This window comes from Amblyomma maculatum, chromosome 8 (genome assembly GCF_055883805.1).
Source record: "Amblyomma maculatum isolate TAMU_Amacu chromosome 8, ASM5588380v1, whole genome shotgun sequence".
Lineage (NCBI taxonomy): Eukaryota > Metazoa > Arthropoda > Arachnida > Ixodida > Ixodidae > Amblyomma > Amblyomma maculatum.
In genome coordinates, this window is record NC_139351.1 from 111,105,538 (window position 1) to 111,127,780 (window position 22,243).

Below are 22,243 nucleotides of genomic sequence, written 5' to 3' on the forward strand. Positions count from 1 at the left end.
CATGCCGATTGTCAAGGAGTTGAGCAAGTGTAGCACTTCCAATACAGCTTACGCAGACAAAAGTAATCTCCTCAGCCGGCTGGCTTACTGATATACCGTCTACTGTAAATCTTCCTCCGCGTCTTGCAGCGAAGCGGAAAGCGTGGGTGTAATGTTTGTACATTTTAGGGATGGCTTTATGGGGCACTAAAGTTGGATATTGAACGCTCCCTGAAACGGGGGTTTGAAAAATATCGCATGATAAGCGTGTGGTTCTATACGCCATCATGAGATTCTTTTTTTCTCTCTTCTTGCTGTATTTGAATATGTCGGTGCCTTCGGATATTTACTTGGGGGAATCGCTTTTGTTCTATACCGCACATAGCTGCCGCCTAGAATTATATTCTTGGCGTGAATCAATAGGTAATCGCATTGTTTTTTCTTTGTGGGTGCGTATTTTACGTCCGTGTGTTCATGTTTGAACTACGTTCGATAAATAACCTTTATTCACCTTCTCCGCTGCAGTTGAATACAGTTCGTTCTCTATGCGTTATTTTTTTATAATCACCTTGCTGATCGCTCTTCATTTGCATATTTTTCTTTTGGGCGATAGATATACTGTTGACTTGTCAATAAATATGCTGTCAACATATTTGAAATGGGGGATAAGTTTCGCTTTGCTCTCAAAACTGTAAGACGGTGGAGGTCTGGTCGTTTCTGTGTGACCATCGACTCAGCTCTTTCAATGCCATGAACTTCTGCATTGCGCGGGCGTGCATTGGTAAACGAGTTCGCTATCTTGTAAGTGCTTAACCGAGCTTTCAGGGAAAAAAAAAAAAAAAAAAAACATTCTGCACCACCGCGTTGTTCGCCGGAATGCTCAACTGGTGCCAGCACGGCGTATAGCGGTAAGGTAAGTTATCTGCACCTGTTCGTGACAGTATGGAAGAGCAGGTGTTAGGCACGTGTATTACGCAGGCACTCACAGCTGTCAGATTTGCGCTTGCGCGCGATGAAGAAGGTGCGTATGCACTCTGATAGTGGTCGCTGGCACAGCTTCTCAGCATACGCACAACGTTTCTTTGCTGTGACTGCAGTATGAAAGATAGTGCTTTTTGACGTACCTAAACAAGTAAACCGTGAAAACATGTGCTTAGCCTTGTCGTTTTGTGGCTTTGCTTCGTGTTTAGAAGTTGACGAATACATGTAATGCACAGCCTGACACATGGCAGCTAAACACGCGGGGGCATCGACTGTGGCGATAACTGCGAGATGCACCGTACTCGCCTCGGAATCAGCTCCTCTCCGGCGTTCTTTTTTTTTTTTTATATTGTTTTAATCTTGCTATCCTCTGAACATACAAGTGTTAGAAGAGTTTACTCTCAACCTCTGAATTAGTACTTTCCCACTAATGGTGTGCCCCGTTTACTTACGCCTGCGCCTGTACAGGCACTCTTTCATTTAATTCACCCTGTCCTTATGCGGCGCGATCGCGGGGCATATATCCACGCGGTATGTCCAGTCCGCGAGCCTTTTCCTTCCCGACGCCACTAATTAGTGACTAATGAATAATTAATTAATGCTGTGGTTATTAATTTTAACGACTAATGCCCAATTTTCAGTTAATGACAAATTATATCAATTAATGACTGAATGATCTAATGACTGAATAATTAGACATTAATCAGTTCAGCATTAAATAACTACCTAGTTACTGACCAGTTATCAATGTCTCATTAACAATTACTAATTAATGACTAATTAGTTCAATGAATGGCTGCCTAATGATCAGTTGCGTGGGAGAATGCGGCACTCAGGCTTTCGCTTTTCACTACTTTAGTCGCTAAAGTTCCTCGTAAGGTTTTGTGCTTAGTGACTGTTGACGTTTGTTCGGCCGCAAAAACGCCTTCCACCTATAAGAAAATGAATGAAATTCGTGTCGTTTTCGAGTATTTCTCCCCCAACCCCTTCGCGGGATTGAAGACCGTCGCTTCAGTCAGGAAGGGGACTGAGTGATTTTTGGAAGTTAATCGAAGGTAATCCAGTTGTGATGTATGGATGCGAGAGTTGGACTGTGAAGAAGGCTGACCGTCGAAGAATTGACGCGTTTGAATTGTGGTGCTGGCGGAGACTCTTGAGAGTTCCTTGGACTACCAGAAGATCAAACCAGTCGATATTGTCGACCATAAACCCTGACTGCTCATTGGAGGGTCAAATTATAAAGTTAAAGCTCAGCTACTTTGGTCATATGATGAGAAGAGAGGAATCGCTGGAGAAAGATTTGATGTTGGGAAAGGTTGAGGGTCACCGGAGAAGGGGTAGGCAGCGAACGGGTTGGTTAGATGGCATCCTCGAGGCGCTGCAGATGAAGTTATGTGATGTTAGGAAGATATTGAGAGACAGGAAAGCGTGGCGTGATATGGCCCATAGAGTCACGAAGAGTCGGACACGACTGAATGATTGAACTGAACTGAATCGAAACGTATAGCCTGATCTCATCGATGCACGCTAGAAATAAAACAAAATATTTACAAATGTGTGCGTCATCGCAGTTTACTTACGAAAGCAGCCAATGGTGTGTGTGTGTGTGTGTGGGGGGGGGGGGGGGGGGGGGGGTGATATGTTTTTTGCACTCCATTCCTTGCCCTTTCCAAACTTTAACCCTGCCCCCTTAGTCGTCGGAACAGGGAATTCCAGCGCTCGAGGCCCTCCGTTCAGTTTGCCTTAGAGTCCGCTCTGTAATATATCTTCCTATATGGTGACTCATCACTGCGTCGAATAGAGTGACACACACAGTTCAGACATTTCCTACGCTGCTTTGAGCCCTTTGAGCTCTTTGTGCTCAATTTATTTCACACTTTCTTCTTTTTCTTACTCTATAATGGTGGTGAGTATGCCGCAGCGCGGAATACCACTGCGTACTAAAATGTCGCGATCGATTACATGCATCGATGAGATCATGCCACCTGCGATATTATGGCCTAAGGGCAAAATACGAATCAGTGGGACGATCTGAATGCTTGTCGATCGAAATATAGGCGTGAGCTATCGGTGGTTCACCTTAAGTAAAAGTGGAAGCCGCGCTAAAAACAGGGAGAGAAGAGGACAGAGATTCCTGTTGTTTGTGTCCACTTCTTCTGTCCCTGCTTTCTGCGCTGCGTCTACTTTTATTTAAGATGAATATACGTGTATTAAATTGTCACTGTCTTATTGAGTCCATTGTGCCAGTAATAGATTAAACGATCAGTAATCGTAAAAGAGCTACCCACCGTGTAGAACTGAACCAGTAATCGTAAGAGGGCTAACAACCGTGTAGAATTCGCGTTTCGAAAGCCAGGGTCACTCGCGTGACTTAGACAGTGCCCTCTGGTCGAGCCGTTGGTTCTTGCATGTTTCGCGGAAAATAAGTCTTAATACAAAGCTCTCTTAGATTGAAACAGCGACCGCGAGTTGATCGCCAGCGTTGTTGAGGCCTGGGAAATATGGGACGAAACGTGGAAAGAGGGAGAAAATAAAGGCTCGGCTTGGATGCGTTTTGCGGCGTGTATGTATACATCCACGCTCAGTGCGGCTTTGTGCGGAATAGCTAGGCCAGCCTCGAGGCAGGGCGTAATCGACAAAGAAGGGTGGTGGTTGCGTGACGAGGGGAAATTAAGCGTCCGCTTACGCTGCGTGCCGGTATCTCGATGGGCTTGCAGCACGGGGGTGCGTGCGCCGAGTCGGGTTTCCTTGTTGTGCGGCCCCCTGCCGGGTTTGACCGCTGCTGATGGGACGCTGCGGGACTTTTTCGTCTTCCCCCGGCTGCGCGTTCTTTTGTATCTAATGCCCCCGATGATTGAGAAGTCAATTTGCGCGTGTGTCAGTTGGGCGACTCGGCTACGAATGCGCGCTTCTATAACGGTCGCGAAAATAATCGTTTGAAATATGAAAATTTTCCTCCGCTTGGAAATGGAGAGTTGGTGCTTTCTTCCTGTCGCGATGCTTGTGCCACGAATGATGTGGACACAAGAAAGAATGTGGGGAAACGGTGCAGTGAACAGAAAGATAATCAAAATCAACAACAATTATAAGCAACTGCATCGGCGAATGTGCTTTCTTATGTGAATTTTGTCATTGTTAATAGCGCCCACAAAAGCGACGTCCACAGTGTTTTCGTATGTCTTTTCCTGAGCCCTACACCACGCCGACATCGGCTGACTCCGGCGCATTGGGCGGACGTTAATCAACCTACCGTGATACAGTTGCGAGGGAGTGAGAGGACTTTATTTACACCGACATAGACCTTGGGGCAGGAGCTCAGTCAGAAGGTCTTGGAGTAAGCCTCCTCCGCCGGGCGTAGGACGATCTTTTGTTCATCCACATTTGGGCTGCGGATGTAGGACTCCCAGGTAATTTGATCAAGTGGACCAGTTTCTTTAGCTTCTAGAGAATCGTGCCATTGCCAGATAGGTCATCTTGACTCAGAGGTACGTTGCAGAGATTGCAAGCCTCTGGGTCCCCTGTCAACTCATTATGCAGAGTAGCATGAGGACAGAAACGATTGGCCTGAATTTTTCGCCAGGACCTGCATTCTGAGGGTATTAGGGACCTATTTGGTGGTGGATAGATAAAGGTGAAGAATGCTCTCTTGGGTGGATAGATCCTTCTGTTTAGTCTCCGTCTATCCCGTGATAGTTCCTTTGATACAGCTCGAAAATTTGAGCTCGGGCCACGGGCAACAAAACACAGGCAGGAGCGCGCTGTACGCGTCTTCTTCACTCTGGATCTGTAAGAAATTTCCAAGGTTCGCAGCGTACTGTGAGGTGCATGGCACACCTTCCTGTAGTCGTGTCCTTCCCCGTCCACTGCACAGGCGTCTCTGCGCAGTAAGCAGCTGGGAGCAGATTCCACTCCCTCGTTCATTTCTTTTGCCTCTCTGTTGCTCATTCCCGTGTGTTTGTAAGCTGCTACTAGCACACATAATCGTCGTCGAGCTCCGCTAAGCAGCAGCAGCAGCAGCAGCAGCTCCCGCCGTGAGCTTGTCATCTGACAGGCGTGCGCCTCCAGAGAAATGGCTGCGGGTTCAGTATACAATGGCCCTCCGCAGCCTCTGCGGGCTCTATGGGCTTCTAACAAGCACGCACGCACACGCACGTCTCACCACACGTCATCGCCGGGACGGAAGAAGGATCGTGCGAGAGGAGACAAGGAAGGCCCCCGTAAACGTGTTTGCTGGAGCCAGAGAAGAACGACCTCAGAGAACAGTGAAAGAGATGTCATAGGCGAGCTGAAAGAAACGGAAAAAAAGAAAGAGGGAATGGGAGAAAGAATTTACCCCCCCCCCCCCCCCCCACACACACACACACACCATGTTTTTCGCGCACGAGGGGCTGCTATTTTTAACACCCACATCACCCGTTCCCTTTCTGCGGAGAGAATAGGTGCCGTGCATTGTATAGACACGTAAAAGGTGTATACACTGCGCTTACACCGGCGTTCACTCCGATCTCGGACGATGCCCCGTCTCTTCAGCTCTGTCTTGGTGACCGCACCCAGGAAGCGCGCGTTCGCGGGCCACTGCGCCTCGCGGGATCTATTTTGCCGGTCTGGCGCAAAAACCGGCGCTTTGCTGCAGAATCCACCATGATGGGGCGCAATGAGTCGAACATGTGATGGCTGAACTGTGTGTTTGGAGGCGGCTCACCACTGATTTTATAGGCGAAGCCTCGTTATCCATGTTAAAGCTCCCGGTAAGTTAGCAAATATTGGTATTTAACCGTTGTGTTTGACGAACAATGTACACATGATAAACGAAGCAAGTACAGGTACTGGTATAAGTAAAGGGAGCGCTCAATTTTGTTGTGATTGCAGTTCCGTGCCTTGCCTGTTGGACATGAGGAAATATCCGTTCCCGAGAAAGCGCACTCTAGCGCCTGCTATATGCAGCTCGTGCATATACCACAGCTGGCACATTAAACTAGGTGGCGGGTGAGAAATGTCAAAAGGTCATAGCTTGTTCCCCTTGCTTTGGTTCATACCTGTTCTATACAGTATAACACCAGATGACTGAAACTTCTGGAGCCATCCACTGAGACATCCCTCGGTGCCGATGCCGCATAAACCAACCCAAGCAAGTAACCACATATTCTGACTCTAAAGTAGGATACAAAAAAAAAAAAAAGAAACGTGGCTGATACTCCTCAAATCGGGTCTTTCGGTTGAAGCCGTCGACTGATTTTCATGACACCGCATTTAATCCGGCCAAGCCCAGATAAGCCGTACAACAGGGATTCTATGAGCCCCTTTTCATCTGAGATGTCATGCTAGCAGGTCCATGGAGGGAGTGTCCACGACGTCTTGAGAATCGCTCAACACCATTCGGCTGCAGGGACTCCGCCGTGATGACTTAGCTCTTCCTTTCCCTATTTGTCGACGACGGCTCCGTTTCTGATTATTGCCTTCGGCCGTCGAGCGGTCGTCTCCGAAGGCTACGCTTGCGCCTCCCGATCTATTTATATATACATGCGCACAGCCGACGAAGGCACTGCCACACACATCAGAGCCACGTGGAGTTTCTAGATCGGGCTCGCGCACCGCCCCTAACCCGACGGCGACTTTTCTTTTTGTTTTACCCCTCCTCCAAGAAGCACGTCGCATTTTCGACCTACGCGCATGCGCTAATAATGGTGATCACCTCGTGATGACGGCACTTGCACGCGGAGTGAGGCGCCGCGTTTTGCTCGAAATGCGCGGGAACTTTGTTTGGGAGGATGGGAAGCAGGGAATCGAGGGTGCTGGCTAGCTGCTAGGTGCAATTGGCGACTGACGCTGCTCGCTCTCTATGATGGTCGTCTCTAATGATGCGTTCGAGTTTTTTTTTTTTTTTTTTTTTTTTTTTCGCTGCGCTATGTTTGTGGCAGACGAGCGCTCGGCTCTTTGAGAGTGCCTGTTTTGGACGCCCGTCCCAGGAGGACGCAAAACTGAATAGATGAGGGGCAGTAGTTTGTCCCCCCGTCCCCAACCCATACCACGAAAGAGAAAGTTTCCTTCGAGAAAACATCACTGGGCGTCGACGCGCATGCGCCCGCGTATGTAGGTTCCTCAGTGCAGAAATGGAACAGAAACCGGGGCAAAATGCTTGAACGACTGGCGCAGTAACACTGTAACGAAAACTTCGCTCCCAAAGAAACGTATCCCCGCTGTCTTTGACGTTCTGCGCTGGTACGTCGGAAGGTTGATGCTCGCCCGACATTGCTGATGTGTTTGCCACCTGACGAGCTGGCGAAGTTGTTTGTGCAGGGTTATTGCCGAGTCCGCGGTTTTGCCGAAAGCCTCAAATGTATTGTCTTTGCCAAAAGTAACCAGACTTCGTGTTCCGCTTTACATTCGGACAGCAAGGAATTCATACCACTTCTGAAGCTGTATATCTGTGCTAAGTAAATATGAGCTCTTGTCCTCCCTTCTTAACAAGTTGTGGTCCTCTGGGAATCCATGTCGGCTTTATGATACAAGCGAGAAGCAAACCATGCAGCCTGGTTACTTTTGGCAAAGACGGATACGTTGAAAGTATGTAATCAACTTGCACTCATGATTTTTACAACTTTTATATGACAGCTTTTTACACAGGAAATCAATATGGTGGTGCCAGTTAAAAATATTCATCCAAGAGCACTTCTAAGTATGAGATGGTGTCGACCTGCTGTAACTCACCTTCTCCAATACGCAAGCTGCAGGGTGATATGCACGTGGGTGTATGCGGCAATTTGAAAGTAATATATTTCGTTTTTTATTTTTTTTTATTTTTTTAGTATTCGGCGATAGACGGTTAGATTGGAACCAGGTTTTAATGCATTGAAGCTCCTTGTTAGGCACAATATTGATTTGGCGGTAACTACCATAGCCGTGTCGTCCGCATACACAATGACATGTGAGTTTTGTGCATATAAAGAAAGGTCGTTCACATATAGGGAAAAAGGAACATGTCCCAGAACCGAGCCTTGCGGAATGCCCACGTGCGCCGTTAGCACATTTGAGACATTGTCATCAAGAACGGTCACATAAATAACTTCTCAGAAACTGCAACACCAAACCTCTAAAGCCAAGTCTTTCACGTTTTTGGATAGGTCATGGTTCACAGTGTCAAAAGCTTTTTTTATGTCCAAGAACACGCCTGTTGCTATAAAGTTGCTGTTGTGTGCGTCATTAACGAGTTCGGACAGAGACAAGATTGCAATAGTAGTAGATCTTTACTCCTGAAATCCACGTTGGCCAGTGCTTAGAATTGCATATTTCTTCAAAACGTTCTTAATACGTTTGGCAAGCAGCTTCTCGAAAAATGTGTGAAAGCATTGGCCGCTTGCTCGTGTTGCTTTTTTACCATCGTGAACAGTGTTGCAGATTAATGGTGAGTACAATAGCCTTCCTCCACACCAGAATACCTGCGGCCTGGGATGGGCCGCCTGACTGCACACCTCAAACAATCCCCATGAGTTCCAAGACTTCTTGCGTATATGATATCACTTCCAGTTTACTATCTATGCCGCAAAGCCGTGCTTATTGCTTCAGATTTCACCTGATGTCACGGCTGCAAACCCTACCGCCTGAACTACCGTTCCCTTCTAGAAACCGATGCTAACACACAGATGATATTTGCCAAGCATGGCTCGCTTAGTGGCCTGGCTAGAGCAATGCGATTCGAGTGACGACCTAAACAATGAAGATTATGTCTACTCCCCTTTATCCCCATCCATGGCCATGAGCCTTCCCATTCAATAAAGGACATTCAATCAATCAATCAATCAATCAATCAATCAATCACGGCTGCTCGCACGAAAGACGATTGTGGGTTCCGTTACGGTGTCCGAACGCAGAACGAGCTCATAACGGAACTGGTCATAAACAAACTCCAGAAATTAAAGACTTCAGGCGAATATAACACGAGAGGCGATTTAGTTTCCACGTACGGCCGCAAAGCCGTGCTTCTATCGTTAGGCTTGAGGCCCTGTATAGTGAAGGGCTGTCGGGTCACCTCGCTTTTGGACTAACGGCCTCGCAACTGCCTCTAAAGAGAGGCCGTCGATCTTACAGGATCTTACAGCAGTCGTGGCTTGATTCGTTGCCAGGTGCTCTTATTTCTCACTATCACGATTGCCAATACGCGTACGGCAACTCTTGCAGCGGCTTGGGAAAACGAGGAAGAAGAAAGGGAGAGAACGTTGGAAGCCCCGGGAATTGAAGGAGAGCAAAACGCACTGAAGGAAAGAGGAAACACAGAAAGCCATGCAGAGCGCGAAAATGAGCCGAGGGCGAAACGCGTGCCTAATCGGCCGTTATGTGGCGGCTGCTGCGTGGAGATGCGTTCCATAATGGCGCGCGATTTTCCGCGCAAAACTTGGACTGCGGGCGCTGTTTTGTTCTGTCGCGCTTATTTCGCTCTTGGCCTTTGCAGCGACCTCGGTTGGCGTGCCATGTGTCACGGGCGAGGCGGTTGTAGAGTGTCGTATACAGAACAGTTTTTGCAAGGATATATTCAGTGCAGTTGTAGCTGGCTGGCAGGACGTCGATACCGCGCCGCCGCGCGCGGGGGTCACTTTCGCCCCGTTGGCGTGCTGCCCGCTTCTTCTACGACGCATAGTCATTATTATTATTTTTATTTATCTTTTTTTTTTTGCACGTAGCACGACGAGGAAGGAGCATGCTGTGGTCTTTCTTTATATCCGTCGATGTGAACACCTGCAGGTTAACCGTTAATGCGTGCACTTGGGCTTACAAAGCTCATGAATATATATCACGCCGAAATGACGCGGTTGTTGCACTGTATGAGATCGCACGCTTGTCGTCTATTCTGCGTTTTAGTACCCTTTGCTCCGTGAATTAATGTCAAGAACGCCTGCACCTTGACGTCACCGCAACTACTGAACTGTAAAAAGAATTGCAGAGCTAAATGTTTAACGCGGCTAAATCTAATATAACATCACTAGTTTGGCGTAGTTTATCTTGATGGATGGCAGATGTAAAGGGCGTTGTCTCTGTCTTCTTGCCCGCTGCTGTCCACGCCGCTTGGCGCGGCGCATTTCAGCTTCCTACGGCTGCCGCAAGGACGTCATTGATGACGTCACACACACGCTGATTGCAAGCAGACACAAAGGCAAGTAAATTTAGTCAGGTGGCGTCGCAGAAGCTGCCACCCACTTAGTGCCCGGACATGTCACCTGTCACAGGCATGCTCGTGAGGGGGATCGTGGTTGCCCAAGTTTCCAGAAACAACATGCATATAAAGCCCCGATGCAACCAAGCTGTCTTTGGGCTTCGTTGAGAACACGTTCGAGAATACGGTTCGAGAACACGTTGAGAACACGGTGTTCTTCCAACGAAAGCCGGTCCCGCGGCCGAGACGTCAATGCATTCACTTTTCCTTCACCACGTCTGACTGTTTGCGAATGTGTAGGTGCTGTCGACTTGGTTCAGTTTGGCGATGCACCGATTAAACTTCGTGAATGAAGTTAATGCTTTCGCTCCGAAAGCGAGCATGTCTTTGCCGGCCTACTTCCTTGGCGTGTACTCACTCTGGCCTTCTCATATAACGCCCAGGGAGCCTTCTCTGTCCGACCATTTCTCGCAGAGCCCATTGTTTGCTCCGGGAAACGCACCTACGCTCTATAAGCTTTGTCCCCCTTCTGCGTGGTATACACTTGAGAGAGGCCCGTACATTGTCGTCGCGTCCTCGTTACGGCACGGCGAGCGCCAGGACTTTGCTCAGAGTCCCGCGTTTGGCGTAATCTGGTGTTGGTGACCTTTACTAGACCTGTCGCGCGCACAGCTGTCGGGTTAATCTAGCCTTCCTGGGCCCCGGTCGATTCCGAGCACGTGGGCGCTTGCCACTCGAGCGGGTTTTCATCGACCCGACCGCCGCCGTCTGGGGCGCGTACAGGTGTACATACGCGCGCGACTAGGCAGACATCGTGTGTTTACCCAACTGTTGAGATCCGGCACGACGCGTATGGTTATTGCTCGCTTTCTGCGAACGCTCGCGTATAGCGTTTCAGTTCCGCAGAAATACTGCCAATAGTACACGAGGAAGACACGAATTTCCTCGTAGGGGGTGTTGCGCGACTCATTTGAGCGGTGTATATAGGATTCTCGAAGCAGCGTCTGCAGCATGTCTTCACGTAGAGCTATCTTGAGCGAAACAGCAAATAACACGTTCTATTATACCGCTGATTTGCACTGTCAGACCGCCAGATAGTTTCCGCGGTTTCTGTTTACTTTGCGGTAATACTTCTCCACTTCCATTTTGCAGAACTGGTTGCTTTCTTTCATATTGGTTGTCTCTGCCCTCTCTTTATCGAGCACTCTTTCACTTGTGTAGTATTTTTACAACGAAATCGATAATATGATTAGCTTTGCATTCTACCTCGGGATCTACAACATCAACTGTAATATCTGAATTACTTATTGAATAGTGACCTGCCACGGTGAGCAGGCGGCTATTGAATTGAAATAATTCCCACCTGTCTCAGTGGGCACGTTGAAAATGAATAGAAATGAATTGATTCATTGCCATCTGCAATAGGAAGAACCAGAGGGTGGCTAGTGTAGACGGTTTTGACCAAGGTGGAGGAGAAACCTGCGGAGCTGAGCCAAAGCTTATAGCAGCTTTGATATTGCCAAGCCGGTGAGTTATACATGGCTATACTATGAATGACCACGAGTGCCATGACCAAGGCTAAATCTAACTTAGTCTAATTAACGCTGAATAAACCTATGTGAAATGCAGGTTTAACGCATCTTAGTGTTTGCCTGTTAGGCTTAGTTCGGCATAATAGGCCTAACGAAGTTTAAATGTTCGTAAGGTCACGTTGCAATAGTACGTTGATGTCTGAACACACCAGCCCCAGAGGGTCAGGAAGGGCCACCGACCTCCTCGCTGGCGTCCCATGTCACGCGCCGGAGCTCGAAGCTCTGCTGGCAGGAAGTTGGCATAGTTTTGCCATCTGACTGTGTCTTTTAACTATACAGTCCAAGAGAGTAAAGCATCTCTGATGTTTTTGAGAGGAATCTGGATACCTGTACTGTAAGATGCTCCGTTGGCATTGGCCATGTTTTGTCCGCAGCGGATGGAGATGGTTTGGTTTGTGGGGTTTAACATCCCAAAGCGACTCAGGCTATATGAGAGACGCCGTGGAGGACTCCGGAAATTTCGACCACCTGAGGTTCTTTAACGTGCACTGACATCGCACAGCACACGAGCGCCTTGCTTTTCGCCTCCATCGAAAAGCTGCCGCCGAGGCCGGGATTCGATCCCGCGTCCTTGGGAACAGTATAGTCGAGCGTCGTAACCACGGCGCCACCCCGGCGAGGGACAGCGGATAGAGAGGAAGGCGCGAGGTAATAAACTGATCGACCGAATCAGTTTACTACAATCAGGGCAGGAATTGGGGCAGGAAAATTCACGTGCGAAGGTCGACGCTGGTGGCGCGCACAAAAGCCCACAAGGACAAAGGCGTGTCCACGGCGCGAGTTAGTTTAGGGGTTCGATCTAGCCCTGTACGTTGCGAACATTCAGGGTGAGGTGCTGGGCGCACTCCCTCAGATAAGGGGATAAATCATCGCATGGGATACTACAACACACCGATCGAACAGGTGCATGAATACTCATCCCTGTTGTCCTCTCTTGGGAGTGTAGTTTAGTTTCTTCACCTTACAACAATGTCGGCATTCTATACGCAGCTCCGGTGTGTGTCGTGTATATGAGAACTTGCGCGCATCATAGAGTCCCTGCAGGTAGGGAATGTGATCGAAAAACTATCTGACCTCTGGGCTGACACCTCAACCGCGCTACGATGGATGTGTGAAAGATAGAGTAAAAGAAAAGAGATAGAAAGGAGGTCGTCCTAGTGAAGGGTCCTCGTACCTGTCGCAACGCGGACGCCACGGTTGGAGTTTGAACCCGCTTCCATGCATGTCATGATCGAGTTGAGCAACCCAAAGCCGTAATCGTCAAGCTGCCTATATTTCACTGCTACGACAGAGTGAAGCAGGACACACATACGCGAGCATGATCCAATGTTGGTGGTTATCACAGAATGATATACGTTAGGGCCGTCGAGAACCGCAATATGTATGTTAGGGCCGCAAAGGGCGATAACGATACTTACAGTCGGAAACCAATGTTTGGATTAGAAGCGACGAATAGACTTGAACTTCGCACTCTAACCGCGCAGCGTGGCATTGAGAGGATCGGCCTGCAGTTTCTTTTTTCTTTTTTTTTCTTTCGCAAAGTTGCCATAAGGCATACTATAGAAAATCAACCTGCAGTTACGCACGCAAACGCTGGTATGCGCCTCCGTCCATGCGAACGTTCATGTCGCATCTGCTCTTGTCGTTAAAAATATTAAAAATATATGCTGCAGTTTACTGTTTAATATGAGCAATTCAGCCGCAACATTTTTAGTTGGGTTTGACCGTGTCAAGTTGTAATTTCGCATTAAAAATGGTGAAGTTAAAGGGTCAGGTGGTTATGTCACTCTGAATTACCCGCGCCAGTACATGGGCTGTGACGTCACGATCTGGTGTGCCAATCAAGGAGTTCCAAGGTCTTTGCTCGGCTTTGGCATCTGTATGAGTGCTTTCGCATCAATGATGTTCGTCTTGACAGCACCATCAATCCATGCGGCATCCACTCTGAGACGCCATGCAGACGAAGTGGCCACGGTCGCGTGAGGAGCGTTCGTTCTCATGACGTCGCCGCTTGGGGATGGATCACTGAAGGCCGTAATTGGGTTCAAGTATGAGAGAGGATTTGCGGCGAGCTTTTGCTTATCATTGTCTTTCTTGTCACCATCAGTCCAGTTACGTCTACTGTACCGGACAATGACACCTGCCGTCAATGCCCTGAGCTACGAAAATAGTATATAGGAGGCTGTACTGTAGCCCCCCCCCCCCCCTTTTTTTTTTTGTTCGCAGAAGCGTGTGTAATTGTATATGTTCGCGATAAAATGAACAATCCAATCCTATGCGGTGGTTGTATCGCCCACTTCGCAACAAAGTATGTAGCAATAAAGAGTTCCACAAGATTGACCATGTCCCCGGAAATGTCGAAGGTGCAATTGGTTTGGTTTGGTTAGTTGGGTTTAACGTCCCAAAGCAACTCAGGCTATGAGAGACGCCGTAGTGGAGGACTCCGGAAATTTCGACCACCTGGGTTCTTTAACCTGCGCTGACATTTAGCCTGTCGCTCACGGTAGCGGCAACCGCGCAGGCCGGTTCAACGTTGGTCTTCTCGCCATGTGATAAAAGAAGCGGATAAAAAAAAAAAAAGACAGCAAAAGTGATGGCATCTCAGGGTCGTGTGCTTGCCACTGGCTGCGTTGGACGCGATAAGGGCCGGCGTCTTGGACCAACGCCATCCTAAACGGTGTTGCCTTGACTTGGTGGTGCCGCCGCGCAGCTTCGCGGGAGTTTCTTCGATCGTCGACTTTGCCAGGGCAACAGAGCGGTTCACTTTCGGTGCTAATCGCTGCGGAAATTAATGCAATGATTGCCCGCCTGTTGCCCCTCCCCCCTCCCTTTCGTCCTCCTCTTAGAGAGACCCCGCTGGCGTGGACGACGACATGCGACCTTTTTATGAGGGGCGCTGAAGGCAACTCTATCCAGTTGAAGTGTTCAGAGTAAAAAAAGGAAAAAAAAACGGTGTTCATTCAGAGCAGAATTGCTGGATCATGAACTATTATTATTATTATTATTATTATTATTATTATTATTATTATTATTATTATTATTATTATTATTATTATTATTATTATTATTATTATTATTATTATTATTATTATTATTATTATTATTATTATTATTATTATTATTATTATCAGCCTGACTATACCCACTGCAGGGCGAAGGCCTCTCCCATATTTCTCCAATTAACCCGGTTCTGTACTAGCTGCATCCACTTGACCCCTGCGAACGTCTTAACCTCATCCGCCCACCTAACTTTCTGCCGCCCCCTGCTACGCTTTCCTTCCCTTGGAATCCAGTTTGTTACCCTCAGCGACCATCGGTTATCCTCTCTTCGCACTACATGTCCTTCCCATGCCAATTTCTTCTTCTTAATTTCCACTAGAATGTCGGTAACTTGAGTTATTTCTCTGACCCACTCTGCACGCTTCCTATCTCTTAATGTTACCCCTACCATTTTTCGTTCATAGCCCTCTGGGTTGTCCTCAACTTAAAGAGAACTCTCTTGGTTAGCCTCCACGTTTCAGCCTAATGAACTAATAAACTGCAATATTTTTGTTTATTTTCCGCCAGTCTATTCGAACCCGTTACGGTGAAAAATAACGTTCAATGCAATGATGATTTCAGGTTGAGAATTGGCTGCCTTCTGTCAAAATAGCGTGCGCCAAAACACGTCCCAGTTGTGATCTTTTCTAGCCTTTAAAAATGTTTCTAAAAGATTTCATTCCGATGAAAGTGCATGCATCTTTTCTCTTAAGGATGCGGCAGTTGAATTGATATGCGAGTTCCGACTCCACGTCATGAGCCAGAAGACCAAGAAACGTAAAAGCAAAATGTCCGCCAATCTGCCTATTTTGTGAAATAAATTTATCCATTGATCCATTCATACATGTAAACTTCAGCTTGCACCCCGGGTGGATTTAAGGCCAGGACTCCTGTACGAAGTGTGCACAAAGTGTCATGTGACTTGAAGCGGGAGTCGTTTGAAGGGCCAGGGAAGGGTCGGGCGGCCCAATCGATTAGCACTCTTGGCCGTGGGCGCATGTCAGTCGGTCAGGGGCGCGGTTCTTAACAAAAGTTCTTTCCGGTAGTCTAGGTCGCTCAGCTGTTCCTTTTTTCCCCCGACATCCAGCCGGCGGCGAAAAGTGATAGATCAAAGCGTATTTTCTTACTTTCAGTGCATAAAAACAAAATCGCGTTTGGTTATGAACAATGGTATCTTGCTTTTCAGAAGCAAAGGTTCAGTTTAGTTTATGAAGTTTATAACGTTCCAGAGCGACTCAGGCTGTGAGAGGTTCCGTAGTGGAGGGCTCCGGAAATGTCGACCACCTGGGGTTCGTTAACATGCACTTTGCTTTTCGCCTCCATCGAGAAACGGCCACCGCGGCCTGGATTCGACCCCGCATCCTTGGGCACAGCAGTCGAGCGCTGTAACCACTTCATCACAGCAGTGGGGCCACAGGCAAATGTGCATAAACTATAAACTATAGTGATGCAGTGCAACGTAATTTTTTTTTTTTACTTTTGTATTGATGACCTGTCGCGCTGCTGTCTTAGATCAAAAGGAAAAGAAAATGCTTGTCTGCTATGTCAACTGTGACACTTTTGCTAAGTCTAATCTAGCCATTTTTCTAAGTCACAACTCTTAACCGTGTAACATGTGTATTGAGTTACTGTATCTCCGCAGTGATGATCCCTAGACCTTTGACCCTTGAATATTCGCATGTCTAAAATACCGAGCCACAACTTTAAAGGTATACTGAATAAAAAAAAAAATGCCGCCGAGATTTCCAGTGCAGATGGTAGCTATCGCATTGGGAGTGACCAAAACAATCCACTTTATGAACAGAAATGAGCGGAAAGTATTTTAATGAATATTTCTCAAATCGCCGCACCTAGCGGGCTCATGTGAAAGCTCTGACAAAACCGGATATCAAGTCACACCTACCTGCTTCCCTCCCTCATGCCTCCCTAGCCACCCCCATCGCGAGCAGTCGCACCTGTTCGTTTTTCCTTTCCCCCGTGGCACTCACAAAGCGCACGGACGGACGTATTTTTCCTTTTCTTTTCTTTCTTTTATTCTTTTTTTTTTTGATCCTCGTGTTAGTGCGCACAATTTATCGTTCCCTCCCAGCGCGCCCTCCGTACGCGTCCCCATCTACCTCCCTCGTATGTAGTATTTCACACTTCGCAGTTCGCAGCATTTTGCACGGCGCGACGCGGGGGACACAGCGTGTAGCTAAGAATAAACTGAGCATGGAGGCTCTGCGGCAAGTAATCGCTTTAGTTTACGTATGGCTGTTGCTGGGATTGCCAGCTGGCTCCTTTTTTACGTCTGATAATGAAGTACGGCGTTTAATGTGCGATGCTGTCTTTTACACGTTCTGTCGTCAACTGATATTGGTGTCTACCACCACTTATGATGCGAATAATGGAGCTCAGGTCCTGAATTTTAGTGCTTCTTATCCGGAAGACTCGCAATTTTTCCCGCTATGCAGAAAAGGTTTTATGAGTGTACGTTAATTTTCGAAAGCGAACGGGTGGTGCACTCTCGTTATTGTGAATAGCTGAATTATGAAAAAATGTGGATAGTAGAGCAGTACCTAGCTATCTGTGATGGTGCTGCACATGGTTAAATAGCTCGATATCAGTGTGCGTGCATGTGCGTATTGTCTTGCGGGACCTGTTGTCTAACGTTTTCTGTCGCTTTTCTTTTGTGCAGGTTTTCGAGGATGCACTCGACGTCTCCAGTCCAAGGTGAGCCACCATCGCGAGCACGTGCATATATCGATCGCGTGCAAACATTTCGAAACGTTGGCATCTGCTTCTTCTTTTTTTTTTCTTTTGAATATTTCCGCAGTGTTTTTAACGTGAAGCGTTCGAATTCCCAGTTTTTTGTTGTTGTTTTTTTCAATTTCTGGTATTGTTTATTACTGAAAAATTTGCGAGTCATGTTTTGGTTCTTGCAACACGCGCCAGAATTTAGCTTGCTTACATTACGTCGATAATTAACTGGATCAGATGTAGCTTTCATCATCATCATCAGCCTGACTATACCCACTGCAGGGCGAAGGCCTCTCCCATATTTCTCCAATTAACCCGGTTCTGTGCTAGCTGCATCCACTTGACCCCTGCGAACTTAACCTCATCCGCCCACCTAACTTCCTGCTGATGTAGCTTTATTGGAGTTTATTCCTGCGCTAATTACTTTCGGGTCCAAAAGAAAAACCACAATATGATCGGGATATCGGTTTGTTATTATTTCCGGCATGGTTTATACGGCGCTGCTGCTTTTGACGTGCTGAATACGGTAGAAACTGGACACATACAAGACGATGCTGCTTTTCAGTTTATTCCGTACTGTAAAGAATTCTGCACTTCAAAGGCAGCGTGCATAATAAGTTAGGCCCCGTTCTTGCTCTCTCAGCTCTGCTTTTGGTAATATTATGCATATGTTCTGCACCACTGACGAAAAAGGGGCTTCAACTGTTGCGAGCACTGCACAGTCACGACGAGGCAGTTGCTTGGCGGGGAAGGAGGCATTCTTTTTTTAATGGTGACTGTACATGTTTACGGGGTGTACGTGCTTCACATTCTAATGGCAGAGGTACAAGTGACATGCGTAGATGCAAGCGTTGTGCGCTCTTGTGCACGCACACAGGAACATACAGAGGCTCCCCAGGAATTTAAGTTAGGGGGAATTTATAAATTTCTACGGGGCACTGGCAGTTGGGGCGCGCTGGAAAGCGATAATCCCTTTTAATCACGCGCGCACGCACGCACGCACGCACGCACACACACACACACACACACACGCACACGCACACGCGCGTGCCTGTGCGTGTGCGTGTGCCTGCGTGCGTACCTGTGCGTGTAAGTGATCTTTTTTTTTCAACCGAGTTAGATAAGTGTTAGCTCGGTCTTACACGGTTTCTGCGTGGTTTATTTTGGATTCTACTTGTCGCAACCTTTTAAACACGTGACTTGTTTTGTAGCTTAAAGTTCGAGTGTTAATCACAATTAACAGTAATTAGCTAGTATCCAGACAACTATATATGGCTTATGCAGAAGCATAAAATCCAGTTTTAATCACAAGTAACTAGTAACGGCAATTAAGACATGCAATCGGGCTAGTGCAATTATACTGGGCACAAACTATCTAAAGATCGATATATGACGACCTTTTGTAAAGTTCAAGTTTTAATAATAAATGACTATATAACGATTCATAGCTAAGGCCTACAATTAGTCAAGTGCAGTTATACACCCGGAATAAGCCGTATATATCCGATGATATATGGTGATGATGTAGCATAATGCGACATATAAACGCAATTAACTAATTACCGGTAATTATTTAAGACCCACAATTACTGCAATGCAATATACTGGTCATAACCTAGCCAGGATATAACACTCTTGGCTGTTATAATCAGCATTAGCTACACAGCCTCTGCAGGCGCATTGCAATGTTAATTGTTGACAAGAAAGGAAAACCGCAGTATCGTCATATTTGTTCTGTGGACGCCTGAACCGCGCCATGAAGGAAGGGAGAAAAGTGGGAGTGAAAGTGGAAAGAGAAAAGTTCTGTATTGGAGGGCTGCGGAGTAATTTGGCCTGCTGGGGATCTTTAAGGTGCACTGACATCGCACAGCACACGGACGCCTATCCTTTTCGCGTCTATCGAAACGCAGCCGCATGCGGTCTGGTTCGAATCCGTAAACTCCTGTTTAGTAGTCCAGTGTCTTAGCACATTATCTACAAACGCATACGACACCACATGAACCAAGTAATGCTACGCATTAAAAACAAATGTGAGTAAAGCTAAGCTTACCGCCCTAGCTCTCACTAATCAGCGAGAACTCGTTGGCATTGGCGGCCGAGAGGTAGGGGGAAGGGGGGGGGGGGGGGGGGGCACCCGTGTTTTTAAGGCGAAAGCCTTTAATGCCTCATTGTCGACAAAAGGTTGTCAGCAGAAGTTTGTAACAGCGGTGTGCCCCGCCGGTGTGGCGCAGTGGTAAGACGCCCGACTACAGTGCCTGAGTACCCGGGCTCGAACCCGACCTCGGCGGCTGCGTTTCGACGGAGGCGAAACGAAGAGGCGTCCGTGTGCTGTGCGATGTCAGCGCACGTTAAAGATCCCCAGGGGGTCGAAATTACTCCGTAGCCCTCCACTACGGCTCCTCTTTCTCTCTTTCCACCTTCACTCCCACCTTCCTCCCTTCCCTTACGGCGCGGTTGTGGTGTCCACAGAAAACATGTGAGACAGCTACCGCGCCTTTCCCTTCCTATAAATTAATTAATTTAATTAATTAACAGCGGTGTCACGCTTTCGAGGGCGAGAGTTAAAAATAAATAAATAAACCTTACCTTCACCGGGAATCGAACCTCCATCCCTTGGATCCCCAGTCCAGCGCTTTACCAACTGCGCCTCGCCCCGGATTTTTTTTCTTCCTCATTGCCTGGTCTTGACACATTGCATTTCACGAAAACGAAATCTCACAAACGCTATTTACATACGCTATTTACATATGACACACTAAAATTCACGCATACACAATGAAGGCTCTACTCTTGAGAGCATTACGACATATATCTGACGGAGTACTGTCGTCTGTCTGGTTGGATATGCGAACATAAGTGTCGCAATTAAGGCCAACCAAGTTCTTGCAACAAAACACGATGTTTCCAAACGCACTCAGTTCTTTATCAAGATGCGACTCGGGCTGAGTTTCTACGGGTCACTGAACCGAAACCGTGCATTTCGAATGAGCGAGTAACATTTCTCCGCGTGTTCTGTCTGTGCCGTGACTAAAGTAAAAACTTTTTTTTTTTTTTTTTCCACGGATTTCTCTCGGTCCTGCACAATGGTTCCGTCAGCGTGGTCACGTTCTTTTCATGCGAGTGCATTGGACATCCGCCCAGTAGGGAGAAAGAGGGGGGAGAAGGTTCTAACCGAGGAGGTTGCTACAAGAGAAGAAGGGAAGGGTCTCCACGAGGCTATGAGTGAGGGCAGCTTCTTGACGTTGAAGCTCCTCCATGACATTTTCTGACGACCAGGTGCTAGCGAACAATAGAGGGGCTTCAGCTGGCGTCTAGTATCGAGGATCGTACCCGAGGAATGCATGTATTTTTTTATTTTATTTTCGTTTCTTCGAGTTGAGGAACAAGGCCCGAGAGCGTGTTGAGGGCACTGCCAGTCAAGACGAGAGGAGAGAACGGAGTTGGTCGCCGTGGCGAGAAGCCGCATCGCAAGGACTGTTGTGAACAGCTGAAATCATTAGTTATATGGTTCGATTTACTCGGGAGGAGAGAAGAGAGAGATAAGAAAAGATAGAGTTACATTTGACTTCACGGGGCGGCAAAAGGATATGTCCAGAATGCTGTTTGGATTTTTTTCCGCTATCTCTGGATCTACGCGAGAGACAAGGAGAAGCCACCAGCTCGATGCCGCCGAGGGTACCTCTACCCCGAAATTTTGCGCCAGTCGGTATGAATGACTGTTTTATTGTTTTGGAATGCGCCTACTATGCGTGTGGTCGCCTCGGCGAAATTCTTGTTTGGATTGAAATGCGTTGCTCCTTTAATAGAAATAAAAATGCAGGGAGAATGTAAATCAACGCTAACCGATGGAAACATATTTTTAAGTTCGCTTCTACACTTAACGCCTTCGTCGTTTGCGGACTCCCGTGTTAAACACCTGAAGAGGTCTCGAGCGTGTCGTTGCCCGCCGATGTTGGTCACAAATCAGTCATACTGTTGTCGTTGCTTCGCTATTGGCTGGCTAGGCTTTTTTGAGCGATTGAAAGATTCAATGCGATCAATCCATCGACCGATCGGACTCTCCGATGCGGCCCGGTCTGCGGTGGGTTTCAGTTGTTCGATTAGCTCGTCTTGGTTAGGCTGGTTCCTTTACACACAACCGTCGCCAACTAACACGCACTGTGCACCTTACAGGATCGAGGCGCGGTCGGCGGACAGCCTCAACGTGGAGCTGGAGGCCGAGGAGGCGACGCACGCCCTGGACCTGCTGCTGAGCAACCAGTTCGGCGAGGCGCTTAAGCGCATGAAGCCCAGGTGAGTTCCTAGCTCCTGCTCTCCTCTTTCTCCTCTTCCTCTTCGGCGCTTGTCTCTTGCACGGATTTTTCATTTGCCCTCTCTTCAATCCTCAACGCAGAGCCCACGAAAGCATGTACCATGCCCTGGGGCAGTCTACCATCATGTTCATGCAAGCTGTTCTCACCATAGACATGGTAAGCCGCCCTTACCCCTCATCTCCGCGCTGTTCTTGAGGCAATCCAAGCTAAGCATCTGAGCTTGAGTGTCTGACAAAGTGAAAATGGCGTCTCGGAAAAGAAATCAGGAACGAAAAAAAGGAATTAGAAATTGCGAGTGAGACAGGAGTTGAGTAACAGATTGGAAATAATAATAATAATAAAAAGTGAGCAGTTACACGCTGCCGCACATGAATATTGAGCGTTAGCTGACCTGGGTACTGAAGAAGATACATGCATCTTCTTTATTACCGCGAGGTCACACATTCGTTATATCC

General features: G+C 47.6%; 1 protein-coding gene across 3 annotated transcripts in view; it reads left to right on the plus strand.

The window, feature by feature from the left end:
- LOC146182200 (tetratricopeptide repeat protein 39B-like) overlaps positions 1 to 22,243 on the plus strand; it is a 124,685-nt gene that overhangs the window by 86,231 nt on the left and 16,211 nt on the right. For all 3 annotated transcript variants that reach the window (XM_084577228.1, XM_084577227.1, XM_084577229.1), the window contains 3 exons: positions 17,414 to 17,448; positions 21,649 to 21,768; positions 21,869 to 21,944. In XM_084577228.1, coding sequence (XP_084433354.1) covers positions 17,414 to 17,448; positions 21,649 to 21,768; positions 21,869 to 21,944 — 231 coding nt within the window. The remainder of the gene's footprint in view (positions 1 to 17,413; positions 17,449 to 21,648; positions 21,769 to 21,868; positions 21,945 to 22,243) is intronic.